This window comes from Epithele typhae, assembly GCF_022376455.1.
Source record: "Epithele typhae strain CBS 203.58 chromosome Unknown BXZ73scaffold_67, whole genome shotgun sequence".
NCBI lineage: Eukaryota > Fungi > Basidiomycota > Agaricomycetes > Polyporales > Epitheliaceae > Epithele > Epithele typhae.
This window is the reverse complement of record NW_025954258.1, coordinates 1-23,698: the sequence shown is the minus strand read 5'-3', so window position 1 is coordinate 23,698 and position 23,698 is coordinate 1. Positions and strand designations below refer to the sequence as shown.

Sequence of the window (23,698 nt, the reverse complement as noted above, 5' to 3'; positions counted from 1 at the left end):
ATTCTATGACATAGCGCATAGCAAGACGACATGTGCTCCGATTACTTTTCTGAAAAGCGGAATAGAAAATGGTAGTCTTCTCCTACACAATGCAGAAGTAATCTCGAAAAACGGCCAAGAAACGGCGGAGACATGCCATAGGAGCTCAGAGTGTGCCAAGTGGTGTGGGTGGTTCAAGAGCGTCCTCTGCACAACCTGCCATACTAGGCTCCTCTAACATATCTCTACCATTTCTTGGCCGTTTTTCGAGATTACTTCTGCATTGTGTAGGAGAAGACTACCATTTTCTATTCCGCTTTTCAGAAAAGTAATCGGAGCACATGTCGTCTTGCTATGCGCTATGTCATAGAATAATGACATACCATACTCTATCTTCAATCCTCCACCGATAAGCATGAAACTGACGATCTGAGCTCTATAAATGTGTGGGAACGCAATGAAGCAAATGGTACAATGATTGGACGTCTGCACAAGAACATATGAAGGCCGCATTTTCAATGTAGTCCTCCCTTCTGAGCACATGTCATATCATCGCCAAAACATCGTCGTTTCATCTGCTTCTTTGTGATATGCGCTCTGATTGATCTCTATTTATGATTCTAGGTGTCCATATGACGATAAATGTATATACCATATCACTGTGGAATATGTCATCCTGAAATGACATATGACATCATACCTGCACCCTTCCAGCTATCCACCTGCGATTTCAGATGAAAAACGAGTTCTCATAATCCTATCCGATGCAGATAATAGCCAGACGATTGATCAGTTGCATAAGTTCCTATGTTGCACGCATTTTTGGGGGTACAAGGGCTCAATGCAGGCTCACCCAGCTGAGTGAGGGTATTGCATTATATACCATTAGGTGCGCATTTTAAATACAAGCGGATACAAAAAGGAATGGGGGCAAACGGAGGAGAGGGGAGAGCGGGGCGGCGGGACAGCGAGCTCGCTGTTGGAGGCGGTGAGCACAGGTGGCGGAGCGGGGAGGCGCCGGCGAAGATGCGGCGGCGCGGACCCTCCGGAGATATCGGGGCTATCAAGGCGGCGCAGCGGCGCGGGGGAAGGCGCTGACTGGCGCGGCTATCAGAGATAGGCGCTGGTGTGCGCCACGCGGCGTAATTGGCAGATGCACAATCAGTACCAAGATAAGCGCCATCCAGGAGCATTTTGTGCAAGTGCGAAAAACAAGCCCTCTGTGAGGACTTACAAGTGTTCATACCTACCATTTGATGAGGCTATAGCACATCAAGTTTGAGCGCTATTAACAGTCCGATGGTGCAGTTGGTGGAGCGGCAAGTACATCCCGGATGCCCGTGTTCGAAACAGATTGAATACAGTTTGAGTTTTGCCGGGCGCTTCGCGCGTGGCAGCCTGCGGCGTATCTCGTCACGTGGTGGTTTCTTTGCGCGCGGGTATATGACACATGCCAATTGATCTGACACCTAATAGGTGTCATTATATACTCTAGCGTACTGAGGTCCCTCAGCTGACTGTGCGCCTTCTCAACTTCCACGGAAACAATCTCCACTACATAAGTGAACTACTTGAAGAACTTGAGTGGGGTCCCGAGCTGCGCTTGATCCACATCATCGTCGACTACGAAAGTAGTGACCCCTTTCGAAGGCAAGTGCTAGCTCTACTCGGTTAAGCAGGAGTGCTACAAGCTGGTGGACTAACCAGGACCAATTCAGGCTGTGTCGGTCGTTTGAAGGCGAGGCGTGTGTGACAGACTCTCCTCGGGACCCGAGTACGATCCCGACTCTACCGCTCTCTCGGAAACTTGTGCATGTGCGAATAACGGTTTCAATCCCTACGTGCGAGCTCCCCAGCCGGATACTGTGGAACCGGCAGTCCAGAAACTGTTTCCTGGCCTGACCAAACTCGGATACAGTTCCTATTCAGTCTCTTGCATTCGAGGTTCGCCCCGGTTTCATGCTCTTTTTCTCCTTCAGAACACCGCTAAAATGACCCAAATAGTCGAAAAGAAGGGCGCATATGTCAAGCAGCTCTGGCCATCACTCGTTGGTGGAAGCGTTATTAGTGTCGACGAAAACCTTGAGGTCAATGTTTGGGGCTCTCCGGACTTCCTTCAAGATATAATCCATGTGCTCGAAATCCGTCTCTCCAGTGGCAGCAATACCGCTTCAAACGGAGTATTCGTTACATCACTGTCACCAGATGAATCACAAATCGCACTGCTCGCCAGCGACCGGTCGAGCCTTGGTCTGACCACCGAGAGTTTTCAAGTATTCACTGTCATGGAAAACCCTCAGCAAGTTTGCGAACATCGCCTTGGCGAGGGGGAGCTTCTTCCCCGCGTCAACGTCACCATATGGCTTCCTGACAGAATTCACGTCGTGTCCGGTCACGAATACGGCAAGGTCGTCGTATGGAGCTGGAAAAACTTCCAAGACACAGAATCTACCAGAATTCTCGCGGGTCATTCTTCCATGTGTTCAGTCCGTGAACTACGCCTCTCCCCGGACGAACGATACTTGCTTAGCTACGGATGGCGAAAGGAGATATGCGTTTGGGAAATAGGCAACACCTTAACGTTGCGCACGAAGATATCAGCTCCGACTCCATGGAACGCTTTTGGAGACCATTCCGACATATGCTCCTTTGCCCTCAGCCCCGCAGGTGACAAAATTGCGACGACCTCACTGGACGGGTCAACTTGCAGCTTCTGGTCCTTCGAATCGGGGGATTTTCTTGGATCCATACCTTTTCAGTGGCCTTCCAAATGGCTCCTTCGACCTGACTTCAATTTCTACCCTGACGGCGGACACTTGTCTCCTCATGCGAAATACGTTTGCTGGCTTCCACGACACTTCTCCCCATACCACGCCTTCCTCATATCGGATCCACACACCGGCTCTCTGATCCATGTTTGCTCAGGACACCGCGATTCGATCCATACCGTCGAATGGTCGCGCTGTGGAAATTTCATCGCTACCTCGTCAAACGACCGGTTTATCCGCATATGGAGGGCCCGGGACGGAGTGTGCATCGGCTGCCACTTCTTTCCAGAGGGGGCGCCGTCTGTGCTGGTATTCACGGGCGACGGCGAGTCGTTGTTCTTGGGAAGGGAGAACGGTGCGATTGGCTGGTTGCACCTGTGCGAGATCGACGCTCGCGATGGGCGTCCATGCAGACGACTCTCTCCCACCACGGACGTTGCCCCCCACGATCCTGCGCTGATATAGCTACATGCGCCGTCAACGCAGTACCGACTATTCGTGATACGATAGGCGACTCTCCGTTGATGCGCATGCCGCGCGGCCGCGCGCGGCGCGCCTCTTACCAAACCACCCCCTACACGAACAAGCCAAAGCCGGTCCACCACCGGTCTGTGCGCCGCACCGACCGTTCTATCACCAACGTGCCCGCACCACCACCTCACCAACACACCCGGACACCGTCTCCGACAATTCCCCACGCAACGCGCACCAATGCGCGCACCCCACGACAGTCCAGCGTCGCCGCCACCGGGCTGCTGCTCGCGCGCGCCGCTCGAGCTGCGAGCACCACCTCCGACCGCCAATCCCACCTCCCCTCACTCACCTCTCCGCATGCTGTTGTTTTCTATAGACCTTTCCGTACCTTTCGTCGCCCCGCATCCCCCGCCCCGCTCCGTTCCCGTGCCAGCGTCTGTCTCAGTCATACCATCTTCCAGTCTCGAGTCCTGTTCGTTCTTAGTGCTACCAACCACCCCCACTCAGTGTCTCGCTGCTATCTCCCGCGACCACGCGGCCGCTTCTCTGCCTCTACTGTACACTCTCTCGTCCTCCTGTCGATGTCCGTTTCGATTATTCTACCTCATTTCCTCGCCGGTATGCCCGAGCTCAGCCCGCACCGACTTCATTGCTACGTCTCGAGCTCGTACTAGGTTATGTATTTATTCTGGCAGTCTTTTCGCTTTATCTACAGTGTCGACGCCTCCTCATTGCGCGTGTTACGCCCACTCGCCGCGCTCCGCTTTCCTTCCGTTCTCCCGGCCAACTCCCCGCAGCGCACGGCACGCGATCCCCTCACACACCTCTTTCACGCGCCCTTCGACGTTAGCGTCACATCACCGTCATCTGTTGTTGGAGGTACGCGTCGTTAGTTAAGCAAAGAGAAGAAGAAACGCATGGGAGGGCTCACTCGCGTCGGGCTAGTGGTGGGGGACGCCGCAATTCATGAACACAGTGCTGGGTTGTGCGACGATGGCTGCGAGCCCCGGAATGGTGAGCAGCTTCTGCGGCGCAGAGAACGCCGTGCCGGCAGTGGAAGCTCATTGCGCGGTCAGACGCGAAGAATCCCGCGTGCGTCGTTCTCCATGGCTGCGAGCGTTGTGCACGGAGCGACGACGTATCATCTCGGTGCTACCGCTGCGACGGGCGCGCCGCGCGGTGTTCGACGGCAAAGCGGAGGTGAGCGAACGCCTCTGCGACGACCGCGAACACAGACTGACCGAGTCCGCCGGGAACCATTCTCAAGCGAATCCTGCGGCGGTATACCATCTGTCAAACTCCGAGCGCCCAACGGGGAGCCTTGAACGAGCGCACCTTTGAGCATGTTCCTCGTTTCCTGCTACTGACCCGACCCGGTCATCGCATGACAAAGCGCGCAAGTTGGTGTTCGTTCCCCCGAACCTCCAACCACGCGAAGTGATTGAGATCCGTCTTCACCCCAAGGTTGAACGCTGTCCGTGAGTTATCCATGGTCGGGTTCTCGCCTGTGTCGAGTAACCAGTCCCTCGTCTGAACTGTGCGTGCGACGTAAGCGACCACGGTAAGACAAACCGACTGTGAACGTACATTGAGCCCGAGAAGTCCGCCACGCGATCTGTCTCGTCATACTTCGAAGTTTGCCTGAGGTCTACGAGACGGTTAAGTGCGTGTTGGTGACAAGACTCATAATTGCGCGAGCTGCGCTGTGGTTTTGTCTGAGTCGAGAGTTGAAGACCCGGTTGTTTGCGAAGACATCCGGGGACACTCTGCGTAACCAATGGTGAGTCGCTACTAGTCCGTGCAGTACGTGGCCTATGCATGGGTAAGCAAAATCTCCATGGAGATAAAAGAACGCGCATCCGCCGAGCATCCCAGCATTCAAGTCGGGAACTGCTGCGCCCTCTTCAACTGTCCCTGAGTCATCGTACACCGGGGCGGTTTCCACGGCACTCGCAGTCCACCAGCCGCCTCAATGTGTCCGCAACCAATGATAGCCCAAGATCGGCCTCCCACTAGCCCGTATTGATCCCAGGCCGTCGAAGCTGGCGATATTACATGTGTGTAAGCATCAGTCAACGGTTATTATCCCAGCCGTACATACCTAGGTGTCGAATGTTTTCTGCTGCACCTCCGGGAAGCTGGGCGGACTCCGAAACATCAACAGTGATGGCACGACCGAAAATCATGTCGTGTGACTTGTGACGGTCCCGTCACCTGGACCATCAAAACGGTGCCCCACACGTGCACGTACCCACGACTTGTCCGCGCGCCTTCCGGTCCACATATTACGATATCCACCATGACCAGTCCGTTATACCGAGCTATAGTTGTGGTTCGGTCCGAAGTGCTTCCATGCAACACTCGGTACAGTGACTGAGGTTTGACTGCCACGCCATGACCACGAGGCCACCATGCGGCAACAACAGTGCTTTTCACGCCAGGCCAGATCTCGCATCGAGCCTCTTCACCAGTACTTACCGCGACACCGTCGCCGAGCAGACATGGGATGTCTCTTATCCATGGTTTCTTGCCTGAGGCATTCGATGTGCTCCCTCTGTCACACGCCTCCGAAGGCTTCGCGGCAGCGCGACGATGAAAGCAGGTACGTAAAATGCAATCCAGATTCTAAAGTCTTATGTTCACTCATTTCCATTCAAATTCAGGACATCAGAAGAGCTGGCGGAGTCGGTCTGTAAACATTGCTGTGAGGGCCTTTTCGCCTCATCCCTAGGCCTTTTCGTCAAGGTGCACTCGAGAAAACCGACAACCGGAGGTTTTGCTTATTCCACGTCTTGGGAGGACTTGGCGGCTCGTGCAGCCGTCGGATGTCGTTGGTGTCAGCTCGTCTATTCCACCAAAGAAGACGACGCGGACTCCCATGCAAACACTCCACTGCGTATCGTTGTGGGTTCACAGGGTGTTCTGAACACTGGGACCCCTGAAGGGACGCAGGACATATCGGTGTTTGTGAACGACACTCTCCGATTTATCGGCTACGTGTATACTCACCAAGGTAAGCATGCGTCGCCACGTCTTTCTCGTCATTCATCACGATCCTCCAGATGACCCATCTGCTCTTCATATCGTTGCCCGCCCACGTCTGCTGGACGTCGGTTCCAGTGGCTCTCTCTGCCTCGCGAAAGCGTATCTGGAAGACTGCATCAGCTCTCACAAGAACTGCCTCCCACAACCAGACCCGCCGTCGCTCATGCCCACCCGACTAGTTGATTGCGCCGATCCTGGAGCTCCACGCCTCGTCACCACGGCCGGTACCCGCGGCACATACACTGCACTGAGCTATGTCTGGGGCGAAGCTCAGCCACACAGTACTGTGACAGCTAACCAAGCCGCATATGCCCTCTTCATCGACCCCGCCCACCTCCCGCAGACCATCCTCGACGCTATGGCGGTGACACGCGCTCTCGGTCTCCGTTACCTGCGGGCCGACACCCTGTGCATCATCCAAGACTCCCTGGAGGACAAGCTGCAGGAGCTCGGGCGCATGCGCAACGTCTACCGCGACGCCCACGTCACCATCGTCGCCGCGAACGCGCCCCGCGTCAGCGCTGGGTTCCTCGCGCCGCGGCCGGCAGTGCCGCCCACCCCGTTCAGCACGTTCTCTCGCGACGTCGTGCTGCCCTTCCGCTGCCCGGCTCCGCAAGGCACGCCGGCGCGCACGGGCCAAATCGTCGTGTCCCCTCTCTGGACGTACCCGGACCCGCCGGAACATCCTCTCTCTCAGTACGACGCCCGCGCGGAGCCGGTGAGCGCGCGGGGCTGGTGCATGCAAGAGTACTTCATGTCCCCGCGCGCCCTCGTCTTCGCCGCGCACACGGTGCAGGTCCACTGCCACAGCGCCGTGCGGAACGTCGGGGGCGCGTTCCACGACCAGTCCGACCGCCCGCCGCGCCTCCCCGCCGCGCTCCTCCAGCCCGCGCCCCCGCAAATCGGCCCCGAGGAACGCGCGGCGCTGCGCGCGGCCTGGCAGGAGGCGCTCCGCGACTACTCGGCGCGCGCGATCACCGTCTCGAGCGACAAGCTCGTCGCGCTCAGCGGGGTCGCGGAGGAGTTCCAGCGCGCGTTCCGCACCGAGTACCTCGCCGGCCTCTGGCGCGAGAGCCTGCTCGCGGACCTCCTCTGGAACCGGCGCGAGGGCTCCCCGGCCCCGACGCGCCAGAAAGCGTACCGCGCTCCGTCGTGGTCCTGGGCGGCAGTCGACGGGCAGGTGATGGCAGGGGCCCGCGCCGTCACCGCAGGATCTTTCGAGAGCAAAGGAGGAGGCGTCGCGGAGGTAGTTCGCTGCGAGGTGGTGCTGGCGCATGCGGAGCTCCCGTTCGGCGAGGTCTTGGCGGCGACGCTCGTTCTCCGCGCACCGCTCGTCCCGTGCGTGTGGGATGAAGAGGACCGACGGTACATCTGCCGGGAAGTGGCTGTCGACGAACGCGAAGATGACGATGACGACGGGCTCGAGCGGTTCGGGTTCGTCTACCTCGACAGCGACGACGACGCAGGCGTGCGCGAGCTGTGGGCGGTTCCGATCCATTGGGATCCAAACATCGTCGGTGGCATCGTGGTGACGTCTCAGGAAATGCAGGTATACCGCCGAATTGGATTCTTCCAAGTCTCCGCGAACGCTGGTCCCCTGCACTGGTTGCGAAAGGTTTTGCCTGTAGACGTCATGATTGTGTAGCAGTAGACCAGTTGTATCGAAGGTACTTGGAGATCGTCTTGAAAATTAGAATCATATGCGCTGCAAGCTTTCCGGAAGAACGTCCTGGGCGAACACGGCTTTGGCGATGGCGATCGGGGGTCGCGGGACGTCGGGCCATGCGTGCCGCTGCGCCGGCGCGTCATAGCCTAAGGAGCGAGGAAATGGGAGGGGCGTGGGGGACGTACAGGTTTCCGCGCTAAGGACAAAGAGAAAGACTAGGAGGGCGGGGACTGTCAGCGAGAGTGCGTGAAGAGAGGGTGGAGGAGACGCACGAGATCCTTGACGCGGCGCACCCTGCTATCCCTACGACGCTCCCGTCGGGCGGCCCTACGGGGGTCTTGTATCGTGCTCAACGATAAAGTAGTCGGCGCGTGCTCGCGCTCGAGCATCCCGGCGGCGATGCACCCTGCGGGGAGCGCGGTCGGCAAGTCCTTGTAGCAGCGGACGAGGATGGCGACGACGCCTGGGCGGAGATGCTTGTAGCCCGCGAGTTGTACAAGCCGAGATCGTGCGTCTCGGAACACCTTCATTGCGGAGGGCTCGACCCAACAGAAAAGGGGTAGTACGCGTTGATTTCGCCATCGAACGTACATTTCTCTTCGTACACCGAGATGGTCTCTGGAACACTCACCGTCCACCAGCTGACCCACCGTGTCCGCCACGAGATCCTCCAAGATCTGCTTCGCCTCTCCACCATCAAAACCTTCACCGGCGGCGCGCGTACCCCCAACCTCTGGCGTTCGCGGGCACGCCCGCTCCGGCGAGCGCGCCGACCCGCTCCGCCAGTGCGAGAACGCAAGGCAGAGCGCGCGGGCAGCGGCATTTCGACGTCGACAGCCCTCTCGGAAACGGCGTGGAGGAAAGGTGGAGTCGCGAGGTCGCACATGCCCACGTTTCCGAACAGTGCGGGGGTGCCGAGACAGTTAGAGGTGTCCAGCCTTCACCATGCATGTCTATATGAACGAGTGCACGCGCGTGAGTGAACGTAAAAAGGTGGGAGTACGGATGACGCACAGGTGGCTGCGTTACACGGCGCCATGTCGGGGCAGATTGTCGTATATAGGAATGGGAGATGGTCGTTTCTCAGTATGTGCACCTTGCCCGCCGAAAGGAGAGTATTGATGATCCCATTCTGCGCGCCGCGGTGTCGCGCCCCATGAGGCAGTGGAAGCGACGGGAAAGTCCAAGAGTGTGAGCGGCGGCGGCGGGAAGGTGTGTAGACATTGGAGAGACCGAGGTAGAAGGATCTCCTAAGGAAGTGCATAGGCGTCGCAGCGGGGGAAGTTGACAGTTGTTGGTTCCCGGAAAAGGGGACTTCGATTGACCATCGACGGGGTGGCTTCGCGCGATTGCCTAAACTCACTACCGCGGCGAAGGTCTACTCGCACCTTAGCATCTACTCACACAAGACGAAGACACAGACTGAACGTACTAGTTGAATGCATTGTCCAATGATTTCACCCTCCTACTCTTCGATCGCCTCCAGAGTCCAGCTTTCCGTGCTAATTAAAGCAGTCTCAGCCGCCAGTGCAGAAAGGAGTGGCCGACACCGACTTGAGGTATGGTGCATTGGAGGAAGGCCGAAGTAGGATCCCACCGGGACCGCTAAGCCAATGCCAAGCGGAACATCTGGGTGGGTCTGAGTCTGCTGAATTGCGGTCCATAGATGGAAGACTATGACGCACCAGGATACCATGGGCCAAATCCTCTTCATGTCGATACCCCCTAGACGCCTTGTATCGCTGGCGTTTACAACAACCACGGATCGGAAGAAGAGCCAGAGTGAAGAAGCTTCCGTTGGAAGAGGTAGAGGATGCCCGGCCCTGTATATATGCAAGGATAGAAGCGTCCGGGGGTAGAGAGAAACTGGTGTGGAGGAGGAGATGGCGTTGTCGACGAGCTGAGGCTCCCGAGTCCGATTATTCGCGGCGACCCGCGTCAGCCACAACACAAATAGGACCAAGCAACAGCGTATCCGAGATCTTCAACTCCGTCTGCGCTTTCGCCTCCGTCTGGAATCCTCCGGCCCACACGCCAGGAATATCAAAATTTCTGCTCGTCCGATATGTATGAGTAAACCTTACGAGAAATGTAATGTTTTTGGTAGCGTTCTGAGCCCTTCAGAATGATACAATTCGCGTGCATTGAAACTTTATGTGCCTCGACCTATTCCCGAGTCCTCAAAATGAAACATTTCTGCGGGTGCAGAATGATTTCTCACACATAGAGTTCTGGCGGCCCGGGAACTCAAAGTTTCCCGGTGTGCGAAATCATCTGCCAAATTTGACGTTTTTCTCATCATTTTGTCGGCCTCGCAACGATATATTTGGTGTGTCGTTCCGGCGGTCCTGAAATGTTATGTTTTGGATCTGAGCGCCCGCTCATCGCCCGCGCGTCGCCCGCTCGTCGCCCACTCATCGTTGCGCGCAATAAGCAGGGCACAAGGAAATAAGGGAGGTGGACGGCCTGCGGGCGACGAGCGGGCGACGCGCGGGCGACAAGTGGGCGATGAGCGGGCGCTCAGATCCAAAACATAACATTTCAGGACCGCCGGAACGACACACCAAATATATCGTTGCGAGGCCGACAAAATGATGAGAAAAACGTCAAATTTGGCAGATGATTTCGCACACCGGGAAACTTTGAGTTCCCGGGCCGCCAGAACTCTATGTGTGAGAAATCATTCTGCACCCGCAGAAATGTTTCATTTTGAGGACTCGGGAATAGGTCGAGGCACATAAAGTTTCAATGCACGCGAATTGTATCATTCTGAAGGGCTCAGAACGCTACCAAAAACATTACATTTCTCGTAAGGTTTACTCATACATATCGGACGAGCAGAAATTTTGATATTCCCGGCGTGCCAGGTTCCAAAGGCAGCGCCGAACTTCTACATTCATAGTAACCACGACTATAAGTCCTCGCGTGGTGTCTCATCATCTCCGACATCCGCCTCTCGCCATCTTGTCCGTAATCATCCCCCACACCAATCATCATCCACACCCCGACGGCGAGGAACATGGCGACGCCTGTCTTCTTTGGCATGTCGTCGTTCCCTCTGGTCACTGATATCGCATTCCTCGCGATCGACTGCTTGGGTGACGAAGACGACTTCAAAATGCCCTTGGGGGAAGCACACCACGTACGGGCTCTCGCCAACTGCGTACTCGTTTGCAAAGATTGGTATCACCACGCTCTCCCACACCTTTACCGAACCGTCTACATACGCTCGGAGCGGGACGTGGATGTCCTTGAACATACATTGGAGCCGATGAAGGGCCAGGGCAAGCTTGTCGCGGGTATCAATGCAGATCTCGGCGGCGGCGATCTGTATCGTCTTTTGAAGCTGGCCTGCCGCTGTAAGCTCTCGCGACTGAGCCACCTCTCGATGAACCTACAAGATCGCAGTTTCATGAAAGCCCCTAGCAGCCTCTTACTAAGTTTTGGAAGAGTTTCTCTTCGACCCGTTCGACATCTTCATCTGGTACTCGAATCCTCAAAAGACCTCCATGTTGTACTGCCGATGTTCTCGACCCTCGACACGCTGGATCTAGGGAAAGTGACCTACGATTCGGGGTTCTTCAACAATATTTCGCCTCGCATCTCTGTGCCAAAGTTATCAGTGGGTTACCAATTGCTGTTCGTACCCCTGTTGAGCAGCAGTGAATCGCTAGGAGCACCTGTTGCCATAGCCTATCGGCAGCTACAGATGCACCCGTTGATCCGTGATGCGCGCCCGTGTAGACGCCCCTCGCTGGGCGTGGCGCGCATCAATGTGTGGCTGTGATGCATGCCACGCGTCCTTCGCCGTCCTCGCTCTCCTCCTCCTCCTCCTCCTCCTCCTCCTCCTCCTCCTCCACCCTCACTGCCCCCATCCTCCACGCTCTGTCCAGGCAGACGATAGCGACCATATGGTCGACTGTCGTCTGCTATTGGACTACGGTGTCACCAGGTGACACCGACCTTCCTTCCTCAGGCTGACCTCGACCTCGACCTCAATCCCGCCCTTTACCCTGCTTGCCGCCCTCACAACGTCAAGACGCACGAGGACGTCCATCCAGACGTCCTCAGCATGGAGATTGGAATCGGGGGGCCACGACGATGTACCGTGGCCCTGCTTTGGTGAGTCCTCCACTCCGCCCTCCCCATTCCCAACGCCCACCTGCCGCTTTGTCAACAACTACAACAGGCCGAGGACGTCCGCATGGACGTCCTCCTCCTCCTTTCGGCCCTCCGCATCGCCCTCCTCCGCCCGCGTCACCGCGCTCTTCCACACCGCGCTCCTCCGAGCTGCCCTTCTCTGCGTCGCCTGCCTCCTCCGCGCACGTCGCCCGCCTCCTCCTCCGCCCGCCTCGCTCTTCTCCGCGCTGCCCTCCACCCGCGTCGCGCACCTCATGCGCCTTGCCTGCTTGCGCCTCCCCCGCGTTGCCCGCATCCGCGTTGCCCGCCTCCACGCTGTCCGCCTGCGCCTGTACGCCCGCACGCCCACACTCCCTCTTCCGCCCGCACGCCCGTCTCTGCGCCTCCCCGCTGCCTTCCTCCGTCTCCCTCACCTCCATGTCGCCTTCCTCCCCGTCACCCACATCTGCGCGCCTCGCCCTCGCCCTCCTTCGCCTCGTCCCGGCCTCACGTGGCCTCCACCCGCATCGCCTGCCTCTACGTGCGTCGCCCTCCTCCGCGCCTTCTCCTCGCCTCGCCCTCCTCTGCCTGCGTCGCCCTCCGCCTTTTCTGCCTCATCCGGGCCTTCCACGCGGCCTCCGCGCGTGTCGCCCTCCTCCGCTGCCGTCACGCACCACTACCTCTGCCTCGTTCTGGCCTTCCGTGTCCTCTCGCAAGCCCTCGCGTCGCCCGCCTTTGCATCGCTCGCCCCCACGTCGCCCTCTCCGTCCGCCCTCATCTTGCCCACGCCCTCGCCCTCCTCTTCTGCGTTGCTCGTCGCCCATCGCCCATCGCCACGTTGCCCTCTTCCGCGCCACGTCCTCGCCCTTCTCGTCGTCCGCCTGCGCCTCACCCGCGTCCCCCACACCCGCCTGCTTCCACCACGCCCACGCCACCCGCCCACGCCACCCTCCTCCAAACCGCGCTCCTCCGCCCGCCTCGCTCTTCCCCGCGCTGCCCTCCACCCGAGTCGCCCATCTGCGCCTGGCCTGCACTCGCGTTGCCGTGTCGCTCTACTCCGCGCCCGCCTCCTCTTCGCCCGCCTTGCTGCGTCGTCTGCGCTCGCCTCGCTCACGTCCCCCACGCCCATCCACCGCCTTCGCGCCCGTGTTACTCTCATCCACCTGTGTCACCCGCCCGCACCCATCTCCGCCTCCACCTCCACGTTGTCGCGGGGCGTGGTATTAGTTGCTAGCCCAACTGTATGGTAGTTTACTGATAAATATATTTTGATCACCAATCATATACAAACTGTGGTGTAAACAAAGAGGGAGGTGAGCTCACTGTCGGAGACGGTGAGCTCAGGTGGCAGGGCCCGAGGCGCCGGTGTCCGGACGTCTCGGGGCAGTGTCGCGCCTGTGTGGCCGGCGGCTGCGTGAGCACGCTGCGGGAATGCAACCGGGCCGGCCGGATCATCAGGTGCATCTGCACCTGCCGATAGGCTATGGCAACAGATGCACCTGGTGATTCACCACTGTAGCCCTGTTTGACTGATTGTTCCCATTCTCTTAAATAGATGCATGGGGATTATGGCCCATCGATGAGGGGAGCTCTTCTGTATTATGGTTCGAGAGTCAAGTGGCTGGAACTCAAAATCAAGGAATACCCCAAAGGTGAGAACAAACAGTTATCCGTCACTTCGAAGTTCATCAGACTGAATACACAAGTATCGATCACGAGTGATATCTGGAGCACTCTGCCATGTCTCCAGAAGCTGGATCTGAAGGCCGAAGCCGGAGTATCTGCTGGTGAACTGGATGAAATACTCGAAGGGGCAATGTCCGCAGCCCAGTTGCGCTTCATCAATATCCTCATATGTGACTACGATGCATTCATGAAACAGTGTGTTGTACCTATGGTACCCGTTATACTTTTTATTTATCACAAACAACGTAGGCAGACTACACCGAGCCATGCGCGCACACTCCAACCAGATAGTACGCAAACGCAGGAAGTGTCGTCCATAGATGTGCAAATCACAATCACGGCTCGCAGCCTCCAAATCCATGACACCGAGAACATAAGGTCGATCATGTGCGAAATGCTCCCCACTCTAAAGTATCGCAGTGCCAGGTTCTCAACATCGGTCGGGATTCAAGGTTTGGCTGATATCAGCTGAGGATTCGTATTCACAACTGACATTTATTACTCATCCGCAGACGCAAATCCCCAAGCAAGAACCCTTCACCTCCTCACATCACCCGGACCGGGACGCGTTGTGGTGACCGTAGACAACGAAGCTCAAGTCTCTATGTGGGATTCGCGCACCTCCAACATTATCCGCGCGATCCGACCCTTCAACTTCACGTCTACCGAGAGCATTTACCAAACCGCACGCTTGGTATCACTTTCACCGGAAGGCACGCGGATCGCAACTGTAGAAAGCAACAAATCTGATGGGGATCGCACTACTCTGAGGACCCTTCGAGTGTTCGGCGAGCGGGGAAATCCGCAAATCTACGAAGATTGCACAGAACTCAAAATAGAAGCCCGGCGCAGCCGGTTCACTGTCAACCTATATAGTCATATAGGGAAAACCCCAACCACCTCCTCCTCTGACTCCTTGATATGGCTACCCGACGGCAAGCGCATCGTCTCCGGTCACGGCGGCGGTTATATCATTGTCTGGGACATAGCAACAAACACTACTTGCCACTTCAGAAGCCACTTCCGAGATTCTCGGGTCCACAAACTGGAACTCTCTCCGGACGGGCGATGGTTGTTCACTTACGGACGCACACCAGAGAAATGTGTTTGGGAGATAGGTGACAGTCTCACTCTCTGCGGTGTGATGCCGGCAGGTGAGCCATGGATATGCTCCCGCATATCTTCTCCAGGCCGTGTCACCAGACCGGGAGAAGTCGATGAAGTCATTCTCACCGGGTCCTTCAAGCCTGTCTGCAAGTTTTGGTCCATACGGGAGGGACGCCTCTTGAAAACCGTGCACCTAAAATGGCCATCGGAGTGGTTACTTCACTGCAGTGATCTCAAGGTCATCCAAGGACACCTATCCCCAAATGCGACGTACGTTTGTTGGCGTATACATCCATTCGTCCTCTTCCAAACGAGAGTCAAGTCACTCATCGTATCAGACCCTCGCACCGGCATCTGTATTCATACCCTCACAGGCCACCGTGATTACGTCCACACCGCACAATGGTCACCCTGCGGGAATCTCATCGCTTCCTCGTCGATGGACGGGAGCGTCCGGATATGGAGGGCGCGTGATGGGGCGTGCGTGGGGCACCACTTCTTCCCCGAGGGGTCTCCAAGTCATCTGGCTTTCACCGGCGACGGAGAGGCGTTGGTGCTGGGGAGGAAAAACGGTACACTCAGCTTCGTGCATCTGTGCGAGATCGATGCCCGCGACGGACGTCCGTGCACGAGATCTATCTGAATGGACATTGCCTCCCATGACAAGCTTCAGTGGAAGATGTACGATTACGTCGCTTACTCCCTGTACTGTACGATATCCTCTCGCCCTCCTTTCGCGCACGATAAGACGATTCGTCCCGGGCCTCTTGTCTATGTTAACCTATCCTTCTTGGAAGATGCGTCGATCTCGTTGAAGGGACTTGTCTCCTGTAGCCACGAATATACAGGTAGCGTAAGCACGAGGGGTGTTATGCATTGAGAGCGTAAATGGTACTCGCCTGATCAGCGGAACACTGATCGTCTCTGGACGCAAGCACCGGCATGGCGACCATGGATCCAGCGGCGGCCATGGTGGGCCCCCTGCAATACGCGCGACAGGGGCGATTGAGTTGACATCCATACGCGGAGAGGCTGCGGTCGCCGGTGCGTGTGTGTGGACCGTTGGGGCGATGGGTGCCGGCTTTTCTGGCAGAACGAGATCGAGATGCCTCAATCAGACATTCTGGCGACGTCTCATCGATCACAGACGAGTCACGACTCACAATGGACTCGAGGAGACCACGGGGGATGGAATCTTCTTGGAGCACCGATGGGGATAGTTCGTGCCGACGACATCGACGACGCTGCGCCGGGCCATGTTGCAGAGCTTCGATTCAAGATCGGCGGCTGCGCGAGTGTGTTTGAAGCCGGTGGTGTCAGTCGGGGGAGAGTCTAGAAGTGAAGGGCGCTGACTGACGAATCTGAGTTTCCGCCCGGTGAGTTGTACGCGGCCTTATGCGGACGGAAACAGAGAAGAACCGCCGCGTCTTCCACTGGCACGCTGTGGTAGTATTAGCTGCTAGAGGTCCGGCAAGCTCCAGAATGCAAGCATCGGGCCAAGGTAGAGCGCGACACAGGTCGACGTGTCGCACGGATATCCTGGTCCCTGGTCGTCCGCAGGAAGTCGGAGAAGAATGAGCGATCGACGACAGGGCTCATAGTCAGAACTCAAGTACTCACTTGTCGGTACGGGGTCGTGAAATTGAAAAGTCGCCCTCCTTCGTCCGGAGCTCCTATTCGCAGATGATGTATATCGCCTGTGGTTTGTTGCGGTCGCCGCCGGAGATTACGAAGGGGTGCTCCGGGTGGAACCTAGCGAGGGCATCGCGCGGGGGGTTGGTCTACGCCTGGGCCGAGCGCGAGGCGCGTGAGGCGAGGGTGAATGCTCTTTCGGCCATCGTCTTGTAAGACAAGAAGGAGGATTTTCGCGGCCAGAGGTGGCGACCAGGGAGTGGGTATAGGTGAGCAGCAAGTGCATGGTGAACGAGTTGGTTCAAGACAAGGAGGCTGGCGCGCAAGCGCCACCCCGCGGAGCCTGGTCCGGCTATGTGACGAACAACTACTTACTCAACGGAAGCCACTCCGAATGCTCTTACACGAGCTCATACAATGGCGATGACACCTGGTGCGAATACGCAGGCTGGGCGATGGGCAGCTCTAGGGCTGCGGAAGTGGATACAGTGTCTCAAGAAGCGTACAACCAAGAGGAATGCCAGTATCGATACAGGTAGGAGAGATGGATGGTATACGCCACGCATATAATCACTCAACTCCCGGCAGTCGCAGCGAACGACATCGTTTCTAGGCGGCCGCGTCCCTTGCACTCCTTCTGCAGCAATTCGTTCAGGACGCGGAACTGGCCCGGGTCGATGAGCATCACCTAGGAGCTCTGAGTAAGTCGAGCTTTTCACGCATGTAGAGCAGCACTCACCGCTTCCCACTCATCCGCGCCAAGCTCGTCCTTCTCCACCGCCTCCGCGCTCTCCCGCACTTTAGTCCGCACCTTGGCCTCGTCCGCATCTGCGACGGGGACGGTGACGCGCACACGCATGCGCGCGCGCTGGATGGGAAGCTTCGAGTCGGTCTGGAGCAGCTTGATGCACTCCGCCACCTGCGCCTTCGCGTTCTTGCCCGGGCGGACGGAGAAGCCGGCCTCGGTCATCGCCTTGTCGATCACGCCGACCGGGTACGGACGCTGGGTCGCGGGGTCGACGCACTTCTCGGCGACGAGCGTCGCAATCTCGCGGCGGACGGAGGAGAGGTCGTGCTCGCGCTCCTTCTCGCCGACTTGGAGCTCGCCCTTTTGAAGGATCTACACGCGAGCATGTCAGGACATGACTGCGGGAGTGGCAGAAGAGTGTCGTGCGGAACAGTAGGAGAGGGAGGGGGAGAGCGCGCGCGCAGACGGAGAAGCTGAACTCACCTCTTTTACGACGGTGGTTTGATCATCAGTGCCGAAGGCCTTTTTCAGGTCTTGGTGCTTGGCGAGCTCGCCTTTAGAGACATTGACGAAGACGTTGGCGATTTGCAGAACGTCATCGATGTCGGACTCGACGCCGTTCCGCCATTCCTGCACCTTGTTCTTGTAGCATGCGATCTGCAGACGGATGAGCACGGCACGGAGGACGTTGCAGAGCTTTGCGCAGTACCTCGAAGCGTTTGCCTCCTTTCTTCAGGCGAACGATCGAGACATTCGTGAGTCTGTGTGTATGGCGGTGTTAGTTCGCAGCCAGCTTTGAAAGTGTGAGCCTCACCTGATCTGATTCGACGGTTGGTTGATAGGCATGGTGGCGTGTGGGGGTCGAAGGAGGTGTGTGTAGAACGGAAGAGGAGAATGGTATCAGTCATAGCGCTCCGAGGCTCGCTCCGAGAGCGGGGCCGCGACTCATTCAGATCACGTGATGATTATCTCCGCCATTTGCGTGCCAAGCGGCTGCATACCGAGTCTCGCCGCCTCTTTCCACCCGTTCCCTCCTCACACCTCGCCGCCTCGCCGCCTCGTCCCCCAACCACATCAACGCCTCTGTACGGCCTCCGTTGAGCGATATTCGGCCAACATGAAGGGCATCGGCAAGGCCTTCTCGCGGTACGCCCTTCACCATCCTCTCATCCCCGAGCACCGATGGAGCGCATCCTAGGACACCGCACATGCTCACTTCCAAGATCGGCATGTCCAAGAGTGCGCCCCCTGTGCGGTTTTATGTCTATACCGGTCTGATTGTCGCTGCGCAGAGTCTAGCGACCCCGAATTCGACGACTATGCAAACCGCTTCGAGTCCATCGAGAAGGCGACCGAGAAGCTCCTCAAGGACAGCAAGGGCTACTCCGAGGCCGTCGCGAACCTGTTCACCAACGCCGTCGACTTTGGCACCCACTGGGCCACCATCTTCCATCCACTCGGGGGCGAGTACGGACTGGAATCAAGGCACCCGGAAGCGGAGCCCACCATTGCCCATGTCGACAGTTATGCCGCAGTCATGGAGGACCTCAAGTCCTCGGTCGTCCCTGAGCTGGAGCTTATAGAGTCCAGGGTCGTTGGCCCGATCAAGGAGTTCCAGGGCATCCTGAAGGCCATCCGGAAGAGCATCACTAAGCGACAGCACAAGGTGCGCAGTTCTGCGATTACAGCTCCACGTCCATACCGACAACCCTATCCAGCTTGTCGACTTCGACCGTCATAACAACTCGCTCTCGAAACTGAGGGACAAGAAGGACAAGTCACTCAGCGATGAGAAGAACTTGTTCAAGGTGTGTGCCGTACTCTTGCCTCATTTTATGGCCTCTCCTCCCAACTCCGCGCGCGCGCTCTCGTTCTCAGCTGGAGCAAGACTTTGAGATCGCGTCGAACGAGTACGATTTTATCAACACCGCGATGAAGAACGAGCTTCCCCGATTCCTCATTCAAGCCGCCCAGTTCATCGATCCCCTCTTCCACTCGTTCTACTACATGCAGTGCGTCCCGAACGTTCTTCTGCTCCCGCGATATCTTCCCTCACGCGCTCCCCGTTGCTGCAGGCTGAACATCTTTTACCTCCTCCTCGACAAGCTCAACGGGTTCGCAGAGGGCAAATACGACGTCTCCATCCCCGCTGCGCAGATCGCGAGCGACTACGAAGGCCGCCGCTCCGACGCCCTCGAACGCGTCGAGGCCCTCAATATCACGTCCCGCATCCTCTCCACATGTCCGTCCCCCGTCCTCTCCCCGCACACGCCCCTCACTCACGCACTCCGCAGCACGGATGGTCCAAGCGAACCGCTCCGCCTCCGGCAACAGCACGCTCAGCCCCAGCGGCTCCACCCTCGGCCGCGCAACCTCGACCGCGTCGACCGCCTCCGCCGCCTCGCGCTCACCGTCCAGCTTCAAGAAGGCCCTCCCGCCGCCCTCGCCCACGCTCACCCCGTCCGCCGCGCCGCCGCCGTACTCACCATCTCCCTCTGGTTCGAGCTTCGGCGCTGCCGCTGTGGCGAAGAAAGCCCCGCCGCCACCTCCGCCGCTGAAGCCAAAGCCGAAGGCGGCGCCGGCGGTACAGTACGTCGTCGCGCTGTACGACTTCGCGGCGCAGGCGGACGGCGACCTCGACTTCCGTGCCGGAGACCGGATCGAGGTCGTGGAGCGGACGGAGAGCACGGAGGATTGGTGGACAGGGAAGCTGCACGGGCGGCAGGGCGTGTTCCCAGGTGCGCAGCGGGGTTTTTTAAAATTCTGGCTCCAGCGGCGGTTTGGGCAAGGCTAATGCGGTGCGCGCAGGGAACTACGTTCAGGACACGTGAAGAGGGTTTGGAAGGAGGTATGGGAGGATGCGAAGGGCAGAGCGCGCGGAAGAAGATCAATTGGGATGCTTGTATGATTCGGGCACACACTGGATGGCAGGACGTGGGGAGAGAGACGACTGTAGGCGTTTCCACTGGGAATACATAGGAGAGCACCTCATACATGCTGCATATACCGCTCCGCATCCCATAAATATTCGGTCTCCAGCTTCCAACTCCCCGACCGCTCATACAGCGGGATCCGTCCCACGCCGCACACGCCGACGACCCACCCACTTGTCAGCAGAGACGATACACATCCCAGGACGCCTTTCGAGGACGCTGCTAATAGTGAGTGAGTGAGTGAGTGAGTGCCATTTTAACATCCTCCACCACGTTCTCCACCGCGTTCTAACATCATCTATCCTAGCTGCCGACACCCGGTGCATCGCGTTCTCGACGAGGCTTCCCATAGCGCCATCACCGCGCTCATCCGGAACATGGAGCATGCCGGGCCCAAGGGCTCGCACCACTTTTCGTTGTCACCCCCGCAAGACGCGCGCGAGTCGCCCACGACGCCCTAAATGCTCCACCTCCATGGGCGGGACCAACTGCGGTGGGGGCACGTACTCGCTGATGGACGAGTAGTGCTACGTGTTGCCGCCATCACTCGTATTTGGGTACGCACGCGAGGGTAAGGGCTCCTAAGTACAACCACAGCCATACATATGCATGCATATGCGCATGGTTCCGGCACGCACGGATAGGTTGCGCACGCGTGCTCATGAGTCTCTCCGACTCTCTAACCCTCTGGCCACGGGCAACACGTAGTCTGCCCTAGGCAGCCCTTCTACTATCAAAGTCTACACATGCATTTGTAGTAATCACAGAAATCCAGCTATTTTTCTCACTCCCTCTTCGCTGTGTCAACTGCGCGCGAGTCCTGGATTCAGTCCTAAGAAACTTCCCTATCTTAAACTGAAGATTTTTCTGGTCCATCTGAGATCTCTCACGACATCTCACACGACGTCCAAGGCGAGAAAGATTCTGAACGTCTCAAAGCGTCTCAACCCTCTCCAGAGGTTTTCAGACATTTTGGGAAATACTGATTGGTACCGTACATTCAACAGACGCGACCCACAGTCCATGCCCTTACTCCTCACCTCTCGTCCGCCCCGTCGCTCGCCGACACGTCGTGCAGCAGCAGCGGCCGCATCGTTTGGTCCCAGTTCTCCGTCCACGTCCCCCACTCCCACCGGTGCGCCCGCCCACCCGTCGCCCCCGGCCCCGCGCGCGCCCCGAACGCGTCGCGCAGAGCCTCGAGCGCCGGAGGGTGCGGGAACCCGCGGAGGAGCGTCTGTGCGAGAGTGCAGCACGTCAGTCGCCGTCGCCGTCAACGGGGAAAAGAAGGGAAAGGAGGGGGAGAAGGGGGCGCAGACGCAGACGCACCTCAAGCTGGGACGCAAGCTGCGCGGCGTCGTCGAAGACGAGCCCGTTCACGCCGTCGCGGACGAGCTCGCCGAGGCACGCGAAGCCGAGCGCACACACGGGCAGCCCGCAGCCGAACATGTCGACGACCTTCATCGGGAGGTCGAGCGCGGAGGAGCTCGCGTGCAGCGAGACGCCGAGGTCCGCCGAGCCTGTCGATGTCGTCGCATCAGCAGACAGGAAGGAAGGTTATCGTGGGATGGGAACGCACCGAGGAGCAGCGGGTAGTCGTCCGCCTCGAGCCAGAGGCTGATGCAGCGCACGAACCGCCACGGACCCGCCTCACCGCCATCCGCCCCAGTCTGCAGCCGGTCGATGTCCGCCATGTGCTGCGCGCGCAGGGGCCCCTTCCCGGTGACGGCCGCGAGGACCTTCGGGAGGCGCTCGTCCTCGCTGGCGGTTTCTAGCTCGCGCGCGCGGTGCTCGTAGGCGGCGAGCGCGGCGAGGAGCATCCCGAAGTCTTCGTCGGGCGTCCAGGAGGTGCTGCTCACGACGAGCGCGGGGCGGTCGGGGCGCGGCCGGGGCGCTTTCGTATGGTCGGTGAAGGCGCCGACGTCCATGGCCACGGGGTCCCAGTAGGTGGATATGTGGGTGAAGGGTGTGGAGAACGGGGGGTCGGATTTTGGGAGGAAGGTGGCAAGGGAGGGCGCGGACGCGCCGGAGAGGGACGGGAGCAGGCGTTGGAAGAGCTCGTGGGTCTCGGTGGAGGTCGCGCGGTGGAAGCGGGTGGGAGGGCGGTCGTGGAGCACGACCTTGTGGCCTCTGGGGGCACGGGGAGAGATAATGAATGGGGGGAAGGGCCGAGGGCGGGAAGGGAGACGTACTGCAAGTCCCATTCCCTAACGAGATACTCGCGCATGGCGTTTGTCACGAATAAGTGAGCATATGCCGACCGACCGAAGTAGGACTCGAACCTAGGAGCAACGTCAGGTGGCTGTATGCGCAGTTGAAAGACTCGAGAGCATTCACTCACCACTTCGCGATCTTGACCAGTGGATGCTCATCCCCAAGCTTCAACGCAAGGATGCTGTAGCCGAGATTGTGCCAGTCGATGATGACCTTGCTACCGCGCACCCGCGCAACAAGCCATACAAGAGCTAGAGTGGGGATGCTAGGTGGGTTCTGACTTTCGAGGGTACGGAGATCGCGGTGAGATTGAGGGGAAGATCGCCTGAGGGAGGAGTGCGTACCTGTACGAGAATATACTCCGGTGGAGGGATGCGCACAAGCAGGATGTACAGGATGTCGATCACTTGGCGTAGCACTTTGAGAGGGCCTCCGAGAATGAAAGGTAGCTTTCGTAGCAGGGAAGGGGGTTCCGCAAGATAGAGTATTTTGACGCGAGGCAACGAGAGCAGGAAGGGATAGGTGTCGAGCCTGGCAGGGGTCTTAGTCAGTGTCTTGTGGATTGTGGTTGCCACTCACCCCCATATCCAACGATATATGTAAGAAACTCGTTTGTAGCAAAGCTTTCGGCGTGGTACATCATACGGGGACTTCGTCCTATGTCTCCGAGGACCACAATGCGACAGAACGCAAGGCTGGACGAGGCTTGGGTGCGGCATACCAAGACCAGAGGCGTACGAGAAGCCAGCCAGCAAAAGAGAAGACGAGAGGCGACGCACTGCTCACCGCAGTGGCCATGGTGGAGGAGAGGACAAGCTGGCACCTCCAGCAGCACGACGTGCGATGATTGGCCGCGCACTTGGAAATGATGTCACGTCAGAGCGCCCGTCCTGAGTAAGACATGCGGACTCGACTTTGCGAATTCCTCTTCTTGGTTTCTGCCATCATGCTCTCCTCATCGTCCGTCGCGTCGTCTTCGTTACGCGCGCTGGCACGCTCTGCGAAGCGCACGTCCACCAACGGCTGACCGCGCCCTGCAAGCGCAACTTCCGCAAGACATTTCTCTGCGTCCCCGTCATTCGTGGCCATCCAGCATGGTACGACCTTCGCGACCGCGGCACCAAGGAGGTCCGGGCATTTGGGTCTGGGTGCGAAGCGGATACAAAACGGTGCGTCAGTCTCTCGCATTTATCCTTGCAGCAGCTCATCTCGCCAGCTCGCACGATGTTCATCCAAACCGAGACCACGCCGAACGAAGACTCGCTCAAGTTCATCCCCGGGTCGAGGTGATGGGCGACGGGACCGCGGAGTTCACGGACACCCGCTCCGC

General features: G+C 58.3%; 8 protein-coding genes across 8 annotated transcripts; 4 read left to right on the top strand and 4 right to left on the bottom strand.

The window, feature by feature from the left end:
• Positions 1–2,456: 2,456 nt before the first annotated feature.
• Positions 2,457–3,212, top strand: BXZ73DRAFT_53362 (WD40-repeat-containing domain protein; the record flags this gene model as incomplete). The annotated part of the gene is made up of 1 exon (XM_048020987.1): positions 2,457–3,212. The coding sequence occupies one exon, from the start codon at positions 2,457–2,459 to the stop codon at positions 3,210–3,212; it is 756 nt and encodes a 251-aa protein (XP_047873584.1).
• A 2,694-nt stretch (positions 3,213–5,906) lies between these two features.
• On the top strand, positions 5,907–7,911 carry BXZ73DRAFT_53374 (HET-domain-containing protein; the record flags this gene model as incomplete). Its single annotated transcript, XM_048020991.1, has 2 exons — positions 5,907–6,234; positions 6,284–7,911. Coding segments are annotated over 2 exons (1,956 nt in total), but the record flags the coding sequence as incomplete, so codon positions are not given.
• A 51-nt stretch (positions 7,912–7,962) lies between these two features.
• On the bottom strand, positions 7,963–8,462 carry BXZ73DRAFT_105528 (uncharacterized protein; the record flags this gene model as incomplete). The annotated part of the gene is made up of 3 exons (XM_048016289.1): positions 7,963–8,058; positions 8,118–8,147; positions 8,205–8,462. 3 exons carry the CDS (start codon positions 8,460–8,462, stop codon positions 7,963–7,965), a joined length of 384 nt encoding a protein of 127 aa, XP_047873582.1.
• A 2,290-nt stretch (positions 8,463–10,752) lies between these two features.
• BXZ73DRAFT_80819 (uncharacterized protein) lies at positions 10,753–12,491 on the bottom strand (the record flags this gene model as incomplete). The annotated part of the gene is made up of 6 exons (XM_048023351.1): positions 10,753–11,022; positions 11,072–11,151; positions 11,194–11,326; positions 11,580–11,686; positions 11,896–12,112; positions 12,324–12,491. 6 exons carry the CDS (start codon positions 12,489–12,491, stop codon positions 10,753–10,755), a joined length of 975 nt encoding a protein of 324 aa, XP_047873581.1.
• A 2,186-nt stretch (positions 12,492–14,677) lies between these two features.
• On the top strand, positions 14,678–15,424 carry BXZ73DRAFT_29761 (WD40-repeat-containing domain protein; the record flags this gene model as incomplete). The annotated part of the gene is made up of 3 exons (XM_048017783.1): positions 14,678–14,811; positions 14,984–15,000; positions 15,162–15,424. Coding segments are annotated over 3 exons (414 nt in total), but the record flags the coding sequence as incomplete, so codon positions are not given.
• Positions 15,425–17,050: 1,626 nt separating this feature from the next.
• Positions 17,051–18,070, bottom strand: BXZ73DRAFT_53388 (Shwachman-Bodian-diamond syndrome protein; the record flags this gene model as incomplete). The annotated part of the gene is made up of 5 exons (XM_048020994.1): positions 17,051–17,164; positions 17,216–17,596; positions 17,708–17,881; positions 17,934–17,985; positions 18,039–18,070. The coding sequence occupies 5 exons, from the start codon at positions 18,068–18,070 to the stop codon at positions 17,051–17,053; spliced, it is 753 nt and encodes a 250-aa protein (XP_047873579.1).
• Positions 18,071–18,341: 271 nt separating this feature from the next.
• BXZ73DRAFT_92370 (BAR-domain-containing protein) lies at positions 18,342–20,055 on the top strand (the record flags this gene model as incomplete). Its single annotated transcript, XM_048026343.1, has 8 exons — positions 18,342–18,370; positions 18,423–18,463; positions 18,517–18,890; positions 18,943–19,032; positions 19,103–19,236; positions 19,300–19,466; positions 19,519–19,962; positions 20,033–20,055. 8 exons carry the CDS (start codon positions 18,342–18,344, stop codon positions 20,053–20,055), a joined length of 1,302 nt encoding a protein of 433 aa, XP_047873578.1.
• A 1,138-nt stretch (positions 20,056–21,193) lies between these two features.
• BXZ73DRAFT_53372 (beta-1,4-mannosyltransferase) lies at positions 21,194–23,011 on the bottom strand (the record flags this gene model as incomplete). Its single annotated transcript, XM_048020990.1, has 7 exons — positions 21,194–21,391; positions 21,484–21,674; positions 21,734–22,284; positions 22,347–22,436; positions 22,496–22,644; positions 22,713–22,899; positions 22,944–23,011. The coding sequence occupies 7 exons, from the start codon at positions 23,009–23,011 to the stop codon at positions 21,194–21,196; spliced, it is 1,434 nt and encodes a 477-aa protein (XP_047873577.1).
• Positions 23,012–23,698: the final 687 nt, after the last annotated feature.